This window comes from Elaeis guineensis, chromosome 1, assembly GCF_000442705.2.
Source record: "Elaeis guineensis isolate ETL-2024a chromosome 1, EG11, whole genome shotgun sequence".
Taxonomy (NCBI): Eukaryota; Viridiplantae; Streptophyta; class Magnoliopsida; order Arecales; family Arecaceae; genus Elaeis; species Elaeis guineensis.
Genome location: NC_025993.2, coordinates 153668689 through 153688249, shown reverse-complemented (window position 1 = coordinate 153688249; position 19561 = coordinate 153668689). Strand labels below are relative to the sequence as shown.

General features: G+C 34.5%; 1 protein-coding gene across 1 annotated transcript; it reads right to left on the bottom strand.

Moving 5' to 3' along the window:
• Positions 1-1433: 1433 nt before the first annotated feature.
• Positions 1434-11796, bottom strand: LOC105039094 (inositol diphosphatase DSP4). The gene is made up of 5 exons (XM_010915094.4): positions 11483-11796; positions 11247-11340; positions 2025-2082; positions 1890-1933; positions 1434-1804 (listed from the first exon to the last, which is right to left on the bottom strand). The coding sequence occupies exons 1-5, from the start codon at positions 11713-11715 to the stop codon at positions 1607-1609; spliced, it is 627 nt and encodes a 208-aa protein (XP_010913396.1). The 5' UTR covers positions 11716-11796; the 3' UTR covers positions 1434-1606.
• Positions 11797-19561: the final 7765 nt, after the last annotated feature.

The window sequence follows — 19561 nt, the reverse complement described above, 5'->3', positions numbered from 1 at the left end:
TTTGGATTACTTTTGATCTAATTTGATCGGAAAGATCGAATGGATAATAAATCTGATACGATCTTTTTCAAAGGGAACTCAATTAAATTTGTATTCAGTGTTGTGACTCGGCTCAAATGCGAATTGGATTTGAATTGTGCCCATTACCGGTCTGACCCAACCTGCTTACAGCCTAATAGGGAACCAGGTCACGGTCATAGTAATTACATATAGGCAAAATAAAAGTCTACAACATCTGCTATAATTGCAGCAGACATTGTAGCTAATTTTGATTGGCATTACGGTAAATATGAGAGCACGTGAAATATGCTTGCTCAGCATATTGATCTTTCAATTGATGGAAATAAGGAAATTGCACTTTTGAGGCCCGAGAGATAATCTCTGCGATGCCAGTGGGTGAACAACCCTTCACCTTATATATGCACACATTTAAAAAGACAAACATGATGCCAAGATAGGTAACATTAGGATTTCAACTTATTGCCAAAATTTTGGTGGAATTGGTGATGCTTGTAAATAACACAGGCCGAGCATGGAATCATGTTCCAGCCATTTCAACGCGAAGATGTTAGCAGCCAGATGATAGCTCGGTGCTTATACGTGTATCACACATATTTACGTCATTTCAAAAGCATGTAATAAGTCACAACTGCTGGAATGGTGTTCAGGATGCAATCTGCTGCCATGATATTTCAACATTACTTTATATCACTTCACCTGCTGGATTAAGTCAGTGGAATTTAGCATGTGCCTTATGTTTGACCTCCCTCACTTTTTCTTATTGTTGTGTTTTACCTAGGGTTTTAGGATTTGCTGCCTCTGCTAGGACCTGAAAATGTCTCTAGACTTATTTTCCTGTACATGGGCTTTATTCTACTGATGTTGCTTTGGGTTGGAATTACTGTATTACTTTTTATACACTCTGTAAGCCTTCTTATGCTGTTAATATAGCTTTCTCTTCTTTCCACCAAAAAAAAAAAAATTGTAATGATTCAGCTAGAAACTGCAGCATTCTGCCCTGATCACAGCTGACCAGCTTCCTCATTTGCACGCCATCTAACCCCAGAGGTCATCATGTCATCCACCAATCTTCTTTTCCAGTAAAATATGCCATAATATGCGGGCTTTGGTAGAATACATTCTAGTAAAGTAGAACGTTCTTTCGGTTCTGGAAGATGCTAATGCTGAGTAAAAAAGCTTCAGATCCAGAATATCTGCTGAGGTCTTCACACAGATGCACAACTCATTCTTTCCTATATATTAATCAGCATATGAAAATGAAGAATTTGAAACAGGCATGATTAAATTCATTCCAACTTGGTTCAACTTGGATACATCTTTCATTCGAGAAAAATAATGTGCAAGAGATCTCCAAAAAGTATACCTCTTGCAATTTTCCCCTGAAGCTCTACAGCTGATGATCTAGACCACACTAGTAATTGCAATGAAAATAAAAAAGCACTTTGAATGGAACCTACCTGCAACTGCTAAGATTTCTTGGAGTACATAATGCTCAAATTTTCAATAAAAGGATTCTAACGCTGCAATGTTTTCTACCAACAGAGAGTAACCCAGATTTCCTCACAATTAAGGAATGCGGTCCTTCTCAAGCAACTGATGATTTCTCCAAACCTGTACAAGAAGTTGACAAATGTTTCAAGCTTGAAATGTCAAATAACTCCATAAACCTCTGATCAGTAATCCTTGCTTTGGCAGCAGCAAAATGCTGGTACTCATCAAACACTGAAGTCAAACACCACCGCTGCAGTTTCCTTAAACATCCCACCACACAACCAGTTCGATGCTGTACAAATACATGTAACCAAAGAGAGGTTTTAGTGCAAGATCCTGGGTATTTGAAGCAATAGCAAAAAATTTTAGCTTCTTACCTTTCCTCGTTTACAATGAATAAGCAGCGGATGGTTCTGGACATCTGAAAAAGAAACAGTTATAATTGATAGAGACAATTTCCAACTGAAGCCTGGCCAGCAACATGCAAGTGAAAAATTATGCATGCTCAATACCTAGGACAACTTTGAGAGCCTCTCGAATTGTATCCTCAGGAATGTTCACAAAAGGTTCCTGCAGGGATGTCAGCATATGGAGCATATAAATGTTTGAAACAGAAAACTGTTATTTTCATTTCTGTCAGAAAAAAATGTCATAGAAATATATAAAACGTTGTTGATGTTGGGCTCAGGATAGGAAATTGACTCAACAATACAAGGAAGGGCATGATAACACTCAAAGAACAACAAGAAAATGATCTGCTTCTGTGCATAGATAAATAAGAATTCCCGATGATGGCTTTTTGCATCTTTAGAAGCATATCATAGCACTGAAAAGGTTATCCATCCCTCACTCCCCTAGGTGCAGAAATTTTAAGGCTGCCCATAAACATATTTCACATATTTTAAGACACTTTATAACAGGTACAAATTGCTGTATAATTTGTAGGTGTTTGTGGGTGCATGCATGTATAGCCATCATTAAACTGCATTACTACTTGGCAGTCAGGAAGAGGGAACTAATAATTTTAGTGGTTGGGCATCAATTTTTCTTCTATTTGGCTCAATAGCTGAAGGCATTTTTTGACTCTTTCTGTTTCATTGAGCAAGAATGATCAATAACTGACCAAATTCAAGAAACAAACAATATATAGTCAACAAACTAAAAAATCTAAAAATGTCCCTTGAACTGTCCTACATGGATATGGGGGTGTGTCTCATGTCTCAGGTGTGGGTGCCAAGAAGTGTTGGATTGCATTTGCATGTAAGTGTTGGACACTTCAAACATTTCCATCTTATGTACCCGTATAGCTGTTGGCATACCCATCCGTAGGTGACTGGTTTGAATTTGAGGCTAAACTGAAGGGTCCAGGTAACATAGTTCTTGATTAGCGGGGCTCGTTTGGATTTTACAGTCAGGAACAAGATTAGATGCCAAAGCAGGAATATGGATGGGAGCATAATACCAGTAATTTTCTCCAGTTTATATTTATTTCGGGAATGGGGGCAATAGAGGATTCATCCTCACCATTCAGTTGAATATCAAAAGTTACTGAGTTCTGTTTTAGGATTTGGACAACAAATCCATTATTGGGAAGACATCTAACTGAAAGAGAGTCAGCTAATTCATAAGCAGATGCATTCATGTATAAAGTATAGATGCACATGCAGCTATGTAATGAGAATATAATTATTCCAATAGATTAGGAAGAAAACAACAGGCAAAAACATCAAAAGACATTGATATCAGAACACTATATATCAATAAAAAAAAAAAAAAATCATACTCTTTTACAGTTTTTGTGTTGATTGACTGGGATTACAAGTTGATTTATCATTTGTGGATGGGACCAAGAGCTAGTAAAGATTGACAGGGAGAAGCAACAGATGTTAATTTGATGGTAGGAAAAGGAGAGACGGGTATTGATGGCTTTAGGTTTGTAGTCCAATAATTTCGTATTATGTGCAATTAGCACTAATTAATAACTTGTATTAGAACCATGTAATGAACTATAACCATCCTTTTTATTTTTCCTTGGTTCTTCTGAGCATCAAGAGAAGATAGAAACATACAAAATAATGAAAATGTATCTTCTGAATAAATATGATTGATGAAAGAATATAATAATACCCATCAATAGGATAATCACACAGTCCATGAGAAAAGCAGCTTCAAGCTAACTTTTTAACTGATTTTTGAAAGGTGAAGGTATATGGCTAAATGTTATCCTTTTGTTTCATCCTAAAAGATTAATAAAAGATAATAATTTCATAAGGAACGGATACTTTGAAGTTGCTGGATTCAAATACAAGGCTGAACATTTACCCTGTGTTTGATTGGGGTCACAAGAGGATGGATAGATAAGGTTGGAAGGATGGATGGCCTCCATCCACTGTTTGATTCAAAAAGTTACAGGAAAGATAGATGAAAAAGAAGGGACTGTCTATCTATCCTGACCCATCAATTTGCATCCTCCCAAATTGGGAGGATGAAAGGACGGATGGATGGCATTGCTGGACCGATTTTTTACATAAATAAAATTATCCCTCATTAATTTTTGATAAAACTATAATATTTCTTCATTTTTCATTCATATTATTTATATATATTTTTATATATACTATTAATCATATACCGCTAAATTTTGTTACTAATTATTTTAATTTTAATACATCATTTTGATAATTTTAATTAAGTAATTAAAATCTTCTATTTTTCTATTTTCATTTACTATTTTTAATTAACTATTTGTATAATATTAATTAACTATTTGAATTAAATTATTAATAAATTAATTATATAATTAATATATAATTAATGAATTAATATTTAATTTATAAAATTATTTATTAAATTAAATTAAATATTTATATATTTTTCATATAATTATGGATTATAATGATTATAAATTTATATATTATTTATTTTTTTAATATACATAAGTATTATAAATTGATAATAGTAATATTTTTATCAAAGAGTACTCTAATAAAAATATTATATAAATATCATCCATCCTCCCTTTCATTTCTCATATATCAAATAGAGAAGAAAATCATTTATATCCATCCTTCCATGTTTTACCAAATGTATGAAAGGATGGATAGAAGATCCATCCATCCTCTCCCTCATCCATTCTTCCTCCACCCATCCTTCTTTCCATCCATCCTTCATACCAAACAAAGGGTTAAAACCAGAAAAATTCCTACCTAGGACTCTTCTATTTGGCATAAGGTGAGAATGCTCTACTCAAATAAGGATTAGAAGTTGATGGCATGCATTTTTCATAGAAGTATCATCTCATGAAGATTCTTCATGCATGGAAGACTAAAAGGTTGCAAAAAATTAAATTTGAAATTGTTAATAATGGAACTAAGTGAGCTAGTGTGTTTTTCTTTCTGGAAACACATAATGAATTCCTATGGAAATCTAAGGGATGCACTCTAGGCCCAGGAAAGTAGATCAAACACAAAGTTCAAGATGATCGGGGAAGTCAGGTGTTAAAATTAGCTGCAACAAAATTGAACGAGAGGTGCTTGATGCAAAACTTCACAAATTTTTGTCGTGAGGAAAGGTTTAGATATGTAGAAACTTGCATGGTCACACAGGGAGAGAAGACCGGAAGGATTTCCTTTAATCTTGTAGAATGATGTGGTGGTTGGTTAATGGATGATTTAATTAAGTGGGTAAGTTGTTCTACCTAAGCGGACAACAAGCTGATTTCTCCTAGTTTGAGTCAAAGGATGCAACATTTTTCAACTATTTAAGTAGGTGGTGGCATTTTGAGGGTAAATTATCTCATGAGCAAATGACTTAAAAGGTTCACCTTGAATTCCGGAAGTTTCAAGTTGTGAAGATGAACTACATAATTCAAGAAATTAGAAATCCAGTGACAATCTCCCTATGGCTGATTAAACTGATTCATGCAAAATGTTATACTTTTTCAGCATTATAGTTTTTTGATTACATAAAAAAAAATAGAAGTAATAATGTATGTCAGATCCGGAGCTTTAGACATACTGAATTTGAATATGGAAGGGAAAAACAGATATTGCATACATCCAGGTGCTAAGCCAAACTATGGTGTCTACACCAATATTTGACATGGCACTCATGGTAGCTTGTGACTTACACAGGCACATCGGGTGATGCTTCAATATTTTGGGCAACCTCTTAACACTCATAGTTTGCTGACTAGAAAAACTTTACACATGGCTTTGAGTTGGCGGGGTGGCCAAAATAAACATTGGAATGGGGAGTGTGTGCATACTGCGCACCACTTTGAGGTTAGCTATTCTGATCTCGAATAAGCAATAGTCCTAACCATATGTTCAACCAGTTTAGTGGTTTCCAAGAATGATAAACGAAATATACGACTTCTTATAAAAGCTCTAGATCTTGCATGATAGATTAGATTGAAGTGATTAAGTTCAGGCATTGCATATAGAATAAAATAAAAACTGAAAAACAAGTAAATTAGACTGCAATAGTCAACACTAAGAGAATTCAAAGCATTTTATAGGGCAAAAAGTACAGTCATCATTCAAAAAAAATTCTCCATAGAATTGTGTAGCTGACAAAATGAGAACAATACTTTAAAGAGGACCAAATACATCTGACTTTATATGCAAAATTTTAGTACGGTTTTTTGGTAGGGCAGCAGCAGTTGAACAATATGTACCTGCATCAATCTGTATGGGTAAGCTTAATAAGTAACATTGTGGTCTAACAGTTATCTCACTAATCGCTAAGGCACCAACTGGATTGTTAGATCCATTTCATTCCTCTAAAATAAATAGGGAATCACTGGTCACAAGTTATGGTCTCCAGGATGAAAGCTATCAGGTGAAAGTATAGCACTTGATGAGTTTCTTGCTTCTTTAAAATAAGCATTCATGACACACATCGATATATGTTGGATACTTCAATCTAGATGAAGCCATAGGTGAATTGATAAATGTGTTACTCTATGAATATTCAAGAAATTCCACAACTGTAGTCTTTGTAAGACACTTAGTGGCAAATGGAAAACAAAACAGATATTTGCATTTTTAAAAAATCATATTAGATGGTTCAACCTTACATGCTTAGATAGTCGATCATGCAAAACATCTTCCTGATGCAATTAAGGGCAAAGCAGTAGTTAGTCTGAAGCAACAAGAATGAAAATAGCTTTTCAAGGAACAAAGATGGGATTGACCTATCTACCTAAAGAAGAGTACTTAGACAATTCTACAGAGGACAGCATTTAAGAGCCAAGAGAGAAAAAAAGAAAGCATCACTGCGAGTCAAGATAAAGAACAAAAAGAGCTAAAGAACAAAATTCAAGGTAAAAGATATCTGAAACAGAAAGCTGATTTCGGTGCAAATGCTTCTTATAACTGGTAAAGCACAAGCTTCAAGGATTTTCTTAGTCATGTTGTCATATATACTTAAACTTATCTACCTTATGTCTGTAACTACAATTATTCATGACGTGTTGGAGCAAGAGATACTAATGAAGCAAGTACAGAGGTCGGTTCAACCAACATAATAAGGTTAAGCTTATGAGCTTAATAAGCCAGTGCACTTGTAAAAGGTATCCTACATAGATGTCCACACTTTGTTCATCAATTCTTCAGAATACAGCCAAAACTGCACCAACATTCTCTACATTGCCGTTTAGTCTTTACCATCATGCCTCAAGCAAATGTCTAGATTGCTAGCTTTTATAGGTATGCTACAGGTTTCTGCATCAAAAGAACTGTCAAATTGCAACTAAGTATGATCAATCAGGTTCAACACCTTTATGTACCTATTGTTAACATATTTGAAATTTAATTCTATGATGATCTTTTGTACCTTTGTTTCTCACCTCAATCATGCGTATTTTGATGGTTCTAGCTCACATCTTGCTGGCTGTGTTCCGCTTTACAAATTCAACCTTAGGATGGGTGAGATTTTTGTTGCATTTCAGATGATGAAACCAATCCGCCACATGCAATTTTGGCTCTATGGCCTCATCCTAGTCTATTTTGCAGGATCATCCACCCGTAGTGTCCATCTAACTTGTGGGGTAGATGCCAGCCTATATTGTTAGGTAGCCTTTTGCTCCATTATGATCAAGCTCCCAAATGTCTATGGTGCTAAGGCATCCAGATTGCCTGACCTTTGGAGTTGCAAGAGTTGTTTTGAGGGTATCACACAATCAATAATGCCTAATATCAAATCTTGGGTTGTATAGTTGCACCTTCAAGTCACAGTTAACAACATGGAAGAAGAATAAGCAAAACCACTTAACTTACTGAAACAACAAAACCTAATGATACATCATTGGTACCTGATATATAGGTCAATATGGTTCCTCGTAGCTTAGGGAATACAAAGTAAAAGAGGAAAGGTCTCCTTCTACTAAGAAAAAGAAAGGATAGGTGAAAACAAGGAGCTGTTCTCCTAAGGAGACAAGGATTCCTTTCATCACTAAGTTAAGGTTGAGTGGCTTCTCTAAAGAGACTAATCTGCACAAAAAAGAAATGCAAACAGAAAAAATACATAGAGTTCCATAATTACGCCTAATAATTTTAAGATATTCCAATCTAACTGGTATGTAAGGAGGAAACCTAGACAATCGCCCTATCCTACTCTAAATAGTGTTTTAAAACCAACCATATAATAAAACCTAAATACAACCCCAGTACTACAAGTTTACGACCAGAAATACCACAACTAACCTTGACACTTTACAAAACAGACGCTTAAACAAGTTGTCCTTGATTAAATGAATAATCACCATTCACCTCCAGCTTTATTGAATGATTTTGGTGCCTTGTCTTTGATTTTTCATGTTAGATGTTCCACCAAATAAGATATCTTCCAGTTCCAGGCACCATGATCACCATTAGACTAGATCCATTATGACTTTACAATATTTCCTTGATCCACAATTGCATCTTGCCTTGCTTTTGTTGTACATATACAATCATAGCAACTAAAAGAATGAGTCAAATACAAAAGATAAGCATCCATCATAAGAAAGAAGGTTACTGTTAAATAGATCATAGCTGCCAGGAAAAATCCTCATATGCAGAGGAAGATAGACTGTTGCCATGGGGCATTATGCTATTTTCAAAGAGTTTGCATAATTAGACTATGGAATGGGGCGTACATTAAGGGATTCTCCTGTGAAAATCCAATGCCTCAAAACATAAAATTATCTTTAGAGTTTTAATCAACGACAAAGGAGACAGGCTTGTACTCTCAGAATTTTGTATGACAATGATGTTATTGGATATAAGCATCAACTTATTCAGCATTGGGCATCTCTTATCAAGTGATCATTGCTAGGTAGGCTAAGGAAGTTTGGGATAGACTGAAAACAGTAAATAACCGATTACATGAAGGACACAGTTGACCCAAGCATCTTGTCTGAGCCCTAGAGATTAACAAGAATTTGATTCCCCAGAGATAACTTAGTAGAAGATACATAATGAAATATATGTCCATCTTACCCACGTACAAGTCAAGCAGAAATCCATTCTGCAAGCTATTATACAAGCATGCTATCTATGGCAATAGCAAAAGCAATTAAGAAGGTACTTAAATTTAAAGGTCTGGATTGGTCTTAACATTGTCCAAGAAATGTGAGGTAAACAGTGGCTGTTAGACTGCAGTCCATCCAGCAAATGTATTTGGTGCATCAAGCAGGACAGCATAATAGAGATATCCAAGGTTGACAAACAACAAGAATTCATCAACAAAAAATGAATGGAAGAGGGAATCAGAAAAAGGTGCTGACAAAAGAACAATATAGAAAACACAATCAAATAAGCCAATAATAGTGCATATGTGTGAGCACCGGTTCGGGGTGCACGGACCTGAATCACTGCAGAACCAGGTCAGTTTGGCCGTTCGATTTGGAACAGGAACCATACCATGTGTTAGTATGGTATGATACAGTATTGTACCGACCCAATACCCGACTAGTATGGGTCACGGTATTGATTTGCGAACCTTCAGAAGAACCAAGTGGGTGAGCTGGTATTTTTGGAAGCTATTCATTATAGTGGAATCACTTGCTAGCTTTACCAACAAATATTGGCATCTTGTTATTGAACCTCATGGACTTCATGGCTTCTTGTGCATTTTTTTCCTTTTCTTGCATATGCTATATTGATTTCTTTAACACCTATATTGGTTTTATCATATTAGATATAGTTACATTATAAAAACTCCATTTGTACAAAAATCAATTGTTAATTTACTCCTCATATTGCTCTTGCCCCTATTTATGATAGTTGTATTCATACTACCTGTTACCAAAGATATTACATACTTTATATAGATCATGAACATTCTTCAGCACTCTGCCAATTGAATGAATGAAACCCTGCTACCTAAAAGCTGGAAGAACAATTTTAATTTGGCTGTAGAAAAATATAAAATTTAAAAAATTGGCCTAGAAAATGGATTTTGAAAGTTCTACATGACTCTTCTTGTATAATATACAGGTGTCCAATATCTTGACGAAATTTATATTAACAATGAAACAATTAATGGAAGCTTGCTTTTAGGCAGATTTTTAGTAGTGCCATATATTCTGACCTCTGTACTATATTTCTATCAAGACTGCATTTGTTAACTGACTGAAATAAAGATCTAAGAGAAATTATTTTCGTTTACAAGGAGGAGGTTCCTTTTGAGGTTGTCCTGCTCAAATATGTGATGTACAAGATTCATGGTAAAGTGGAGAAACCTAAGCATGCCTGTAATTCAACTTGAAAAAGGCATGCCACAAACTAACAACTAAACTAACTTGTAAAGGTGAAGGAAGAGGCACAAAAGCAAATATCAGTGACACCTGTAACAGAACGAGGGTGCAAAGACAACACGAAAAGTATATATGCAGAGGCTGGTGAGTGTTCATTTGTTGACGATGTTGTATCATGGTTTAGACAAGAAGCCACATATTAGTGATTTACTTCATTATTTTATTTGTTGGTGATGTGTCAACCACCACAATTTTGAATAAGGAAGCTGGCTACATGTTTTTTCCTTAGGAGGAAATGGGAAGCTACCTGTACGTCATTTTATGATTATGCAGTGTTAGCTGATGCGACTTGAATGAGTGTGACTTCCTGTGCTCAATTAATCAACCCAAAGATATTTTAGAAAACAGAGATATAATGGTGAAGCAATTCTACAAATGTTATGCAATCATCGATCCATATCAGCAAAGATAAGTATTGAAAAGCAGTTGAGAATAACATGATGGAAAACGAGTGAGATGTTTAATCACGGAGGAGAAACAGGGACAGACCGAACAAAAAGAGAGGAGAGATGGGGGGAAGCTCGTATTCAATTGATGAACTAAAAGGACAGAGGGATGACCGAAACAGATGATGACGAAAGTGGCGCCAATACAACACAAAAAAATAATAATGTTACCATCAGAACAATGGAGAGACCGATATCACAAGCTATAAGACTAGTCAGGTATAACTTTAGCACACTAAATAATCAAATAAGTCTAAGCTTTGGTTGAAAGAAGAGGATGACAGAGACGAACATGCACGCAAGCAATACCGCATAGCCAAATACACGTCTGGCGTGCCAGCATCACAAGCCTAGCCAGAACTTTAACTCCAGATCATCTTGATACTAATGTTAATGCCCATAAAAAACTTGGTAATCTAAACCCGATTGCAGAGATTCCAAGATCAAGATCCAACATCAATCAGAAAAGAAGGAGAAACAAGTACCTTGGAACCATCGATCCCAAATTGGAACAGCCTGATCCCATTCGACTTAAGAAACTCTTTGTTCTCCTCTGGGTACGGCTCCGGACAAAGATATCTGAATCCAAAACCCCCAACAGAAACAACACTAGAATCAAGAACATCCTAATATTTCATCAAACACAAAGGAAAAAACCGATTGGAGCAGCGGCAACGAAGGCAATGCAGGTGCAGTTGGAGGAAACGGAATTCAGTCTCACATGATGGAGCGGAGTTTCAGGGTTTTCAAGAAATTGAAGTTGGAGGTCTCCGGGAAGCCCGAGCGGAAGACGCCGTCCTCCACCATGGCGAAATTCAGCGGCGGGACGAAGAGCTCGTCGCCGCCTTCTCGTGCTTCGGCCGCCGCCAAAGCCACCGTACTCTGGCCCAGAACTTCTTGATCCTTCTTCTCTTCCTCCTCCAATTTCTCCTCAAGAATCTTCTGCTCGCCCATCTCCAAACTTGTTTGGTCGGCACGTCACAGCGGGAGCCGTTGAAAGGAAATAGCTGGAATCCGGTGTGGGCCGGGGGGGTGGGGGAGACGAGGGGAGTCGGTTTTCTGCACCTAGTAATATATAGATTCGTTGTATGTTTTCGTGTTCATTAATTTATTGCCGAGTTAAGAGAAAAGTGCGTTCAAATCGGTGGAATGACGATTACGGGCTCGGTTGGTTTTTCACCATTGGAGGAAGTTGGGATCCTTGTCAAACTTGGAGTTTTTGACGTGCAAGAGAGAGCGAACCAAGAAACATGTTGGTCCTCCAGGTGCTCTAGCTTTTGGAGACCATTCATAAAAAATGAATAAAATTGAGCTTAGATGAGTAGAAATATGCATTAATTTATATAAATCTTATATATTCTCGTAACATCTTAATTACATTTTGGGATCCTTGACGTGCAAGAGAGAGCGAACCAAGAAACATGTTGGTCGCCCTTTACGTCCTAGCATGAATCATGCATGTACTTTATTACAAATTGATGCCTTGTTTGCACTACTTGATTCAACTCCATTTGAAAATTCAAATGTCCTAACTTTTAGAGGCCATTCATAAAGGATAAACAAAATGAAGCCAGATGGCCTTGAGTAGAAATGTGTGCATTAATTTATATAAATCTTACATATGCTCGTGACATCTAAAATGTATTTTGCTTGCTATAGACTATTTTGTTAGCTACGTGCCGGTTCACAGTATTTGTCCTATTTTACACTATATGTTAATCTCATTACTTGTTGCTACGAATTTCATGTTTATATTGCTTACAATATAAATTTTTAGAGTCTAGGAAGGGTTTGACAAAAAGTGCCCGTGATATCATCTCATATGACCCATAATTAAAAAGATCTAATTGCTTAATTGAATGATGAATTAACATATCTATTTTAGATTTATCGAACTATTTATGCCGAAAGCTAAGTGTATTAGAAAGTGTTTACACTCTGCCCAACAATTTTGTTGGAAGTCTTGTACAAGCATTATGTGATAGTTGTATATACATATCAAAGAGATAGAATTTGGCTACGGTGATAATGAGGAGGTCAAAAGATTTAGACTTGGCCATAGTCACATTATAAGGCATATATATTCATCTAGATGGTCGACAGAAGGTATAGACCAAGATGATAAAATCAGTCTCCAAGATTCCCTAAGTACTAAAGATAGCATTATAGGCTAAATAAAGAGAGGGCTAATAGGAGCACATTGCATGAGCCAAGGCCGATAAGAGATGATCATCGATTTCATAAGTGGTGCAGAGTGACCATGCTAATGAATGTGAGTAGTAAAAGGTAAATATCATTAATTATTAAAAGCACCAAAAATAGAGGCCAACTATGAATAACAATCATTAGAGTTGGCAATTATTATATTTAGTATAAATAAGTCAAATTATACTTTGTAGGATCCTTCACAATCCAATTTATTAATATATTTTATCTTATCTTCGCTTTATCCTATCTGTAGCAGTTTACCTTGAAAGTAATATTAATTTAGTTTTCTATGATACTACCGCAAAGACAATGGATACTAGCCAGATGATATCGACTCATCTTTTATTAGATTTTTAGGAAGTGGTTATACGACTTTAGTTTTATTTGGAGGAAAATTGAAGTAACATGTTGAAAATGTTCTCATGCCAAGCAACTATCATATTGAAGCCATTGGCAGAGCATGATCGGATGGTTTTGAAAGTGATAACAGAATAAGTAGAGAAGCTTGATTCTATTATTGAAGACCAGAACCTCCAACCACAACATGTGGTGATGCAGACTGTGGTCAACTTGGCCGATCCAAAAATTGAAAAAGGTTATTTGGCCTGTTAGTCTTTGAAGCAGAATGCCAATTTCTTTACACTCAATGACTTAAACTCGGCTAGTCAAGAAAATGTGACTGAAAATTATGTGACATCCTAGAAAACTTTTATTCGAGATAATAAAATCATGCACAAGAGGTCGAATTGGACTGAGATGCACACTTCGATAGAGGACATCGACCGTCTTCTTGTAGATGGATAGTAGTGTGACGACCTTATAGTCACAAAGGCTATGAGGCACCTATGTCAAAAGAAAAAGCTATGCCTCACTTGGATATCATACGCATTGAAGTTTTATATCGAGGGGCATTATCATCTCAATTATGCATGAAGATGCTATAAGGTATGGAGCATAATTAATCGAGATTAAAGATCCTCATATAGATTATGGATATTACGGATCTTGGTATCATATAAAAAATTTGCTGGAAGGTCGAAAAAGTATAAATTTAATTTGAAAGTGGAAAAAATAAAGAGTATAATATATTATCTAGTAAGAAGGAATTATACTAAAGTTTTGGCTAAAAAGCTAATACAATTAATAATGCCTTACTATGATGGATTTTTTTCTATAGGTGTTTCATAGCTCTTTGTAGCTTTTCTCACTCCTTTTGGAGAGCTTTGAATGTTCGCTCCGAGGTGACTAACTTGTCGAAGAGTGTTGGAAGTTTAGAGTTACAGCCTTTTAGATATTTTCAAATAGAATCTAGGATCATAAGTTTCTCTTTATTGTTGTGTTTAAGCTTTGCTTATTCTTTTTGTAGAAATTGTATCTCTCAGCAAATATTGTTCAATTGTGTCCCTAGGGATGTGAGTTGGTCCTTCCAAGTGTGTAGGTTATTTTAGATTGATGTATATGCATCCAAGGATGATAAATGTCAAAAATTTTGATTAGTCTATATTGAAGATCATCAACTTGATCTATCAAGGGATGAGCTGAACTCTAAGGAATATTGATGGCTAAGCCATTCATGAGAAAAATTTTAAGAAATATTACCTTACAATATAAGAGGGATGCAGGAAAATACAAATTTCAAAGGTCATGCTATTATATTACTTTTAGCTAATATAGTTATACAAGTATGAGTATAAAACCAATTGAACTGATGCTCTCATGGTGCTCACTTTACTCCAAACTTAAGGCTAATAAATCTTTCACTATTGTAGGCCTAATGAAGCTTCAAGTTGATCTAATGTTCTGTCATCACATTTCGTCATACATTATAAGATAGAATGAGTGTAATGGGCTTATAGTTTTAGTACAGATACAATTGATAGGAGCAGAAATATGAAAGGCTATACTTGAATCAGCCAAAAAAAAAAAGATGAGGGCACAAGAATAATCGAATTCAGTTGAAAAAATATCGACTTGCCGAATTGGAAGGTCTCAACCAATTAGCAAGCTGGTGGTGATAGTATTCCAATTTGATAATGAAATCTATTTGCAATGATACCCTAATTTATGATGGGATTCTGATTTGACAAATTAGTTTGAAGTTGGTTGATCAAAACAAAAAGATTGTTTCGACCAATACTTAATTTCGTTTACCATGATAAGTGAAAGAAAATCAGGAGGAGGCATTAGGATAGTCAGGAGAAAGAAGAGAGATGAACATCAAAGAGAAAGATGTAGAATCTATTTATAGAGAAGATGTACGTCTTACCAAAAGAAAAACTAACACTCCTATTAATATAGATGATAAAGTCAAATCCCCATAGATTTGAAAGATCCTTTGAACAATTTGCAATCCATTTTGGCATTGAGGAATATTCCATGAAGGAAGACATATGGCAAAAGTATAAGCCTCAAAGGGATCGAAAAAGATACAAAAGGATTATCAAAGGTAGAAGTGATGTTTTGGTAAAAGGGCAAAAATTGATTAATTGATCGAGATTATAACCACAGATTGCTACTCTATAGGTACCAAGGAATTCTTATCAGCCTTTTGATTTTTGATCGACGAGATGTGTAAGGCATTGATTACACCCAATCCTAATAACTTAACTGGAGGCTATTGATTAGCAGCATGTGGATAGGGTTAGATGAAGTAAAGGCAAATAGAAGTCAAATGACCCTTATTGGGCTAGCAATGACAAATCCTACCTATGGAGGTATAGATTGAAGAGGTAGAATTTAGTCATAGTGATGATGAGCAAATCGAAAGATCAAGATTTGGTAATGATCAATCACTATACAAGATATATATATTTGCTTAGATGGCCTATAGAAGACATAAATTGAAACAAATGAGTTGATCTCTAAGATAATCTTAAGGGATGAAAATAGAATTATCAGCCTAATAAAGAAAAGGCTAATGCAAACATGTTGGATGAGTCAAGGTCAATAAGATATGATCATCAGTTTAACAATACGTGCAGAATGATCATGCTAATGAATCTGCATAGTAGTGCATAAATTGTTAGAACCAGTAGAAGTGGAGGCCAAATATGGACAACATCAATCAGAGTGGGCTATTATTATATTTAGTATAAATTAATAAAATTATACTCTATAAGATCTTTCGATAATCCAACTTATCAATGTATTTTATTTTAGCTTATCTTATCGATAGCTCTCTACCTTAAGTAATGTTAGTTTAACTTAGATTTCTACTAATGTATGTAGTACATGCTACATTCTTATCCTTTTCTAGACCCATCTTCTTCAAATGATGTATGATAGTAGCGAAAGTCCTTAAAAGCCAGGGCATCTCGATCCATACTATTCTCATATTTTTCTTTCAATTACCATCTTTTTGGTTGCTCTAATATTGACAGTACATCTATATACCTATTTATTTCTTACCTTTTGAATTGTCACCACTCTTTTTTTTGCACACTCTAGATAGGAACAAAAAAAATTTATGTAGTTGTGTGCATTATGATTGCTTTTATAAGATATATATATTACTGAAACTGGCCAAAGCTAAAAAAGAGTCATCCTATATAACATTTCATTTCCATTCAAGTGATATATTTGTAATGATTTTTTTTTATTAACAATCTTCATAGTCCACATAATTATCAAGCCTCCACCATAGCAATTTGGAAAAAAAAATGCTGTTATGATCATTGAATTTGACAAATATTGTGATACATCTAGACATTGTGTCTTAACAATCCATATCTAAAATGAAAGGTCATGGCTTGGTTACAGGTTTTCCTCCATAACAAATCTCTATGAGGAGGAAAGAAATTTACTAAATCACCTGCTTATGTAGTATTGCTCTTTTCACCAATTCATTATTCTACATGAAATTTTATGTCATGGATTATGCATCAAGTGTGCAAAAATAATGAATCATCACATCTCAATCAATCATGGAATGACGTGATAAAGTTATCAGATACAATGTTAATTCTAAAAGGATAAAAGGTTATTGTCATTGATGACGGGTAGGGAGGCCTTTATAGGAAGTCATGACATAAATATGTTATATAAATTTTTTTTTGAAATATGATTTAGAACAAAAATATCTAGTTGAAATATATTTATTTTTTAGACAACCATTCAGAAGTCAATATTCAAGTCAAATTGAACATTTTTTTAATATTAGCATAAATATTATTTTGTTCTTTAGTATGATTTACACTAGAAGTTAATTACTTTTGCATAAAACATACTATTATTTATAGTAGAGATTTCTATTATAAGTAAGCTGAATGATTTTGATTTGGTTGAATGGCAATCAAGTTGGATTGAATAAGATAGGGATCTGCCTGGATATATGATAGATAAAAAATCTATTAATTTGAACTATTTGTTAAATAGATAAAAAAAAATTCAAATCTAATCATTTTTATTAAATATATAATTTATCTCAATTTATAATAAGTTGAAACAAGTAAAATAGATTAAACGGCTAAGTATTAATATCTCTATATTCAAAATAATTATATGAATACAAATTCTTCATTTCTTAACGTTCCTCATCTCACCAACATTGGTGGCTTTGCATCTTATGAGTACGCATTGCTCGTCCACCGATCACCACCAATCGTTAAAAAAATTAGGAACATTTTAGAAACCACAAAACCGAGTAACTTAGGGATATTTGAGTCATTGCAACTATTGCAAGAGGAAATAAAGTAAGGCAAAAAAAAACAAAGAAAAAATCGGAAGCGACTCATCATAGAGGGAACCCTGTTGTTTTTTTTTTATGGTTGGGGGGGACGAAGAGACGGATCAAATGTGCGCGGCCTCAGAAGACAGAAGAGAGGTACAAGAACATTCCTCCGAATATACTCCGATGGGACCATCCTACGTCAAAAGCCCTTTCGAGGCTCCCCTCCTCGCGCTTTTTCGCATCGCCCGTCCGCCACGTACGCGCGCGTCGTTTGCGGACGTCCTCTTGCTCCCGTCCGCGCACCCCCGTCGTTATTTCTCGTGCAGCTCACAACGCTGTTCGGTACGTGTCGAGTCACTATCGGAAGAAGAGGTGGGCCAGGTAACAGCTGTCATGGGGGCCCGGTAAACTGACTTACGGTCCCACATGCTGCGCCAATGACAACATGACAGTTCATCTTGTACAGCAACGGGAGGAGCATGAGACAACCCGGCTGATCCGACCCGATCCGATGAGATCAGATGTGGGAGCCGCGTAAGCTCCGAAAGTATGATCATGACGTCCAACGAGGAAACCGATAATGAACGGTTGAGAATCGTTAAGCTAATTGATTGGAGGGCCGAAAGAGTCCGCTTCGCTGCTTGTGTATGGTGTGGGAGCACAGTCAAGCTCAACTCAACCATCTCCCAAAGGCCTGCGGCTCTGGTTGTCATCTTAGGTCGGTTCTACCGTGACCGGCATTGGATCCCATTATACCAATCATCGGCGGTTTGACGCATCAGCAATAAAGCTGAATCTTGTTGGATCAGGATTTCTGGACATGAATTAGGTCCACTAGTGCTTCTCATAAAGATTGGGGTCCATTAGGAAACTGAACCAACGATACCGGATATCTATTCGTGAATTAAGCGACACTGTTATGTTTACGCAATGATCTCTCCGAGCTAATGCTGAATTTTTATCGATTTAATATCTAATTAAAAAGTAATTATAAAAATGATGCTCATTCAAAAATATTAACCAAAATACTATTCGAACGGAAGTCAACCGATGGTACGATAATTTTTTATGTTGAAATCATTCTTTGCATCAATTTAAAAGGATAGATCGGACAATATGAGTCACCTTACCATAGAACGACTTATGATAGGATGACTCTATAAGCAAATTACATATATATAATATTATATATTATAATATTATATTATAATATTATATTATATTAATATTTTATGTTAATATAATATAATGTATAATATATAATAATAATATTATAAATTATATAGTAATATATTATATTAATATATAATTATATTATTTTATCATTGTATATTATTATAATATAATATAATATATTAGGATATTATATTATATTAATATTTTATTTTAATATAATATAATATATATTATATTATATTATTATATATAATAATATAGTATAAAATATAATAAATATCAATATTTAATATATGATATTATATTATTATACATTATTGTATTATATAATATAATATTATATATAATATAATATTAGATATATTATATATATTATAAATATCAATATATAATATATTATATTATTATATATTATTATATTATAATATATTATATTATATTATATAAATATATATTACTATATAGTATCATATTATATTATTATATTAAATATACTTTCTTGAGATATAAATTCAAATTTCTCTAACTTTGTTTATAATTAACATGACCGAATATCTTAGAAATGATGGACAATCTCAAACTTTAACCATATAACTTGTATCAAGATCAATAATTAATTTTTTACGTAACTAACAAAAAATATAACATGTGCTTTCAGGTTAAAAAAAATTTATAAATTAATTTTAAAATAATGTAATCCAATAATTGATGATTCCAAATTTTTTTAGTAAGAAAAAAATATACAAG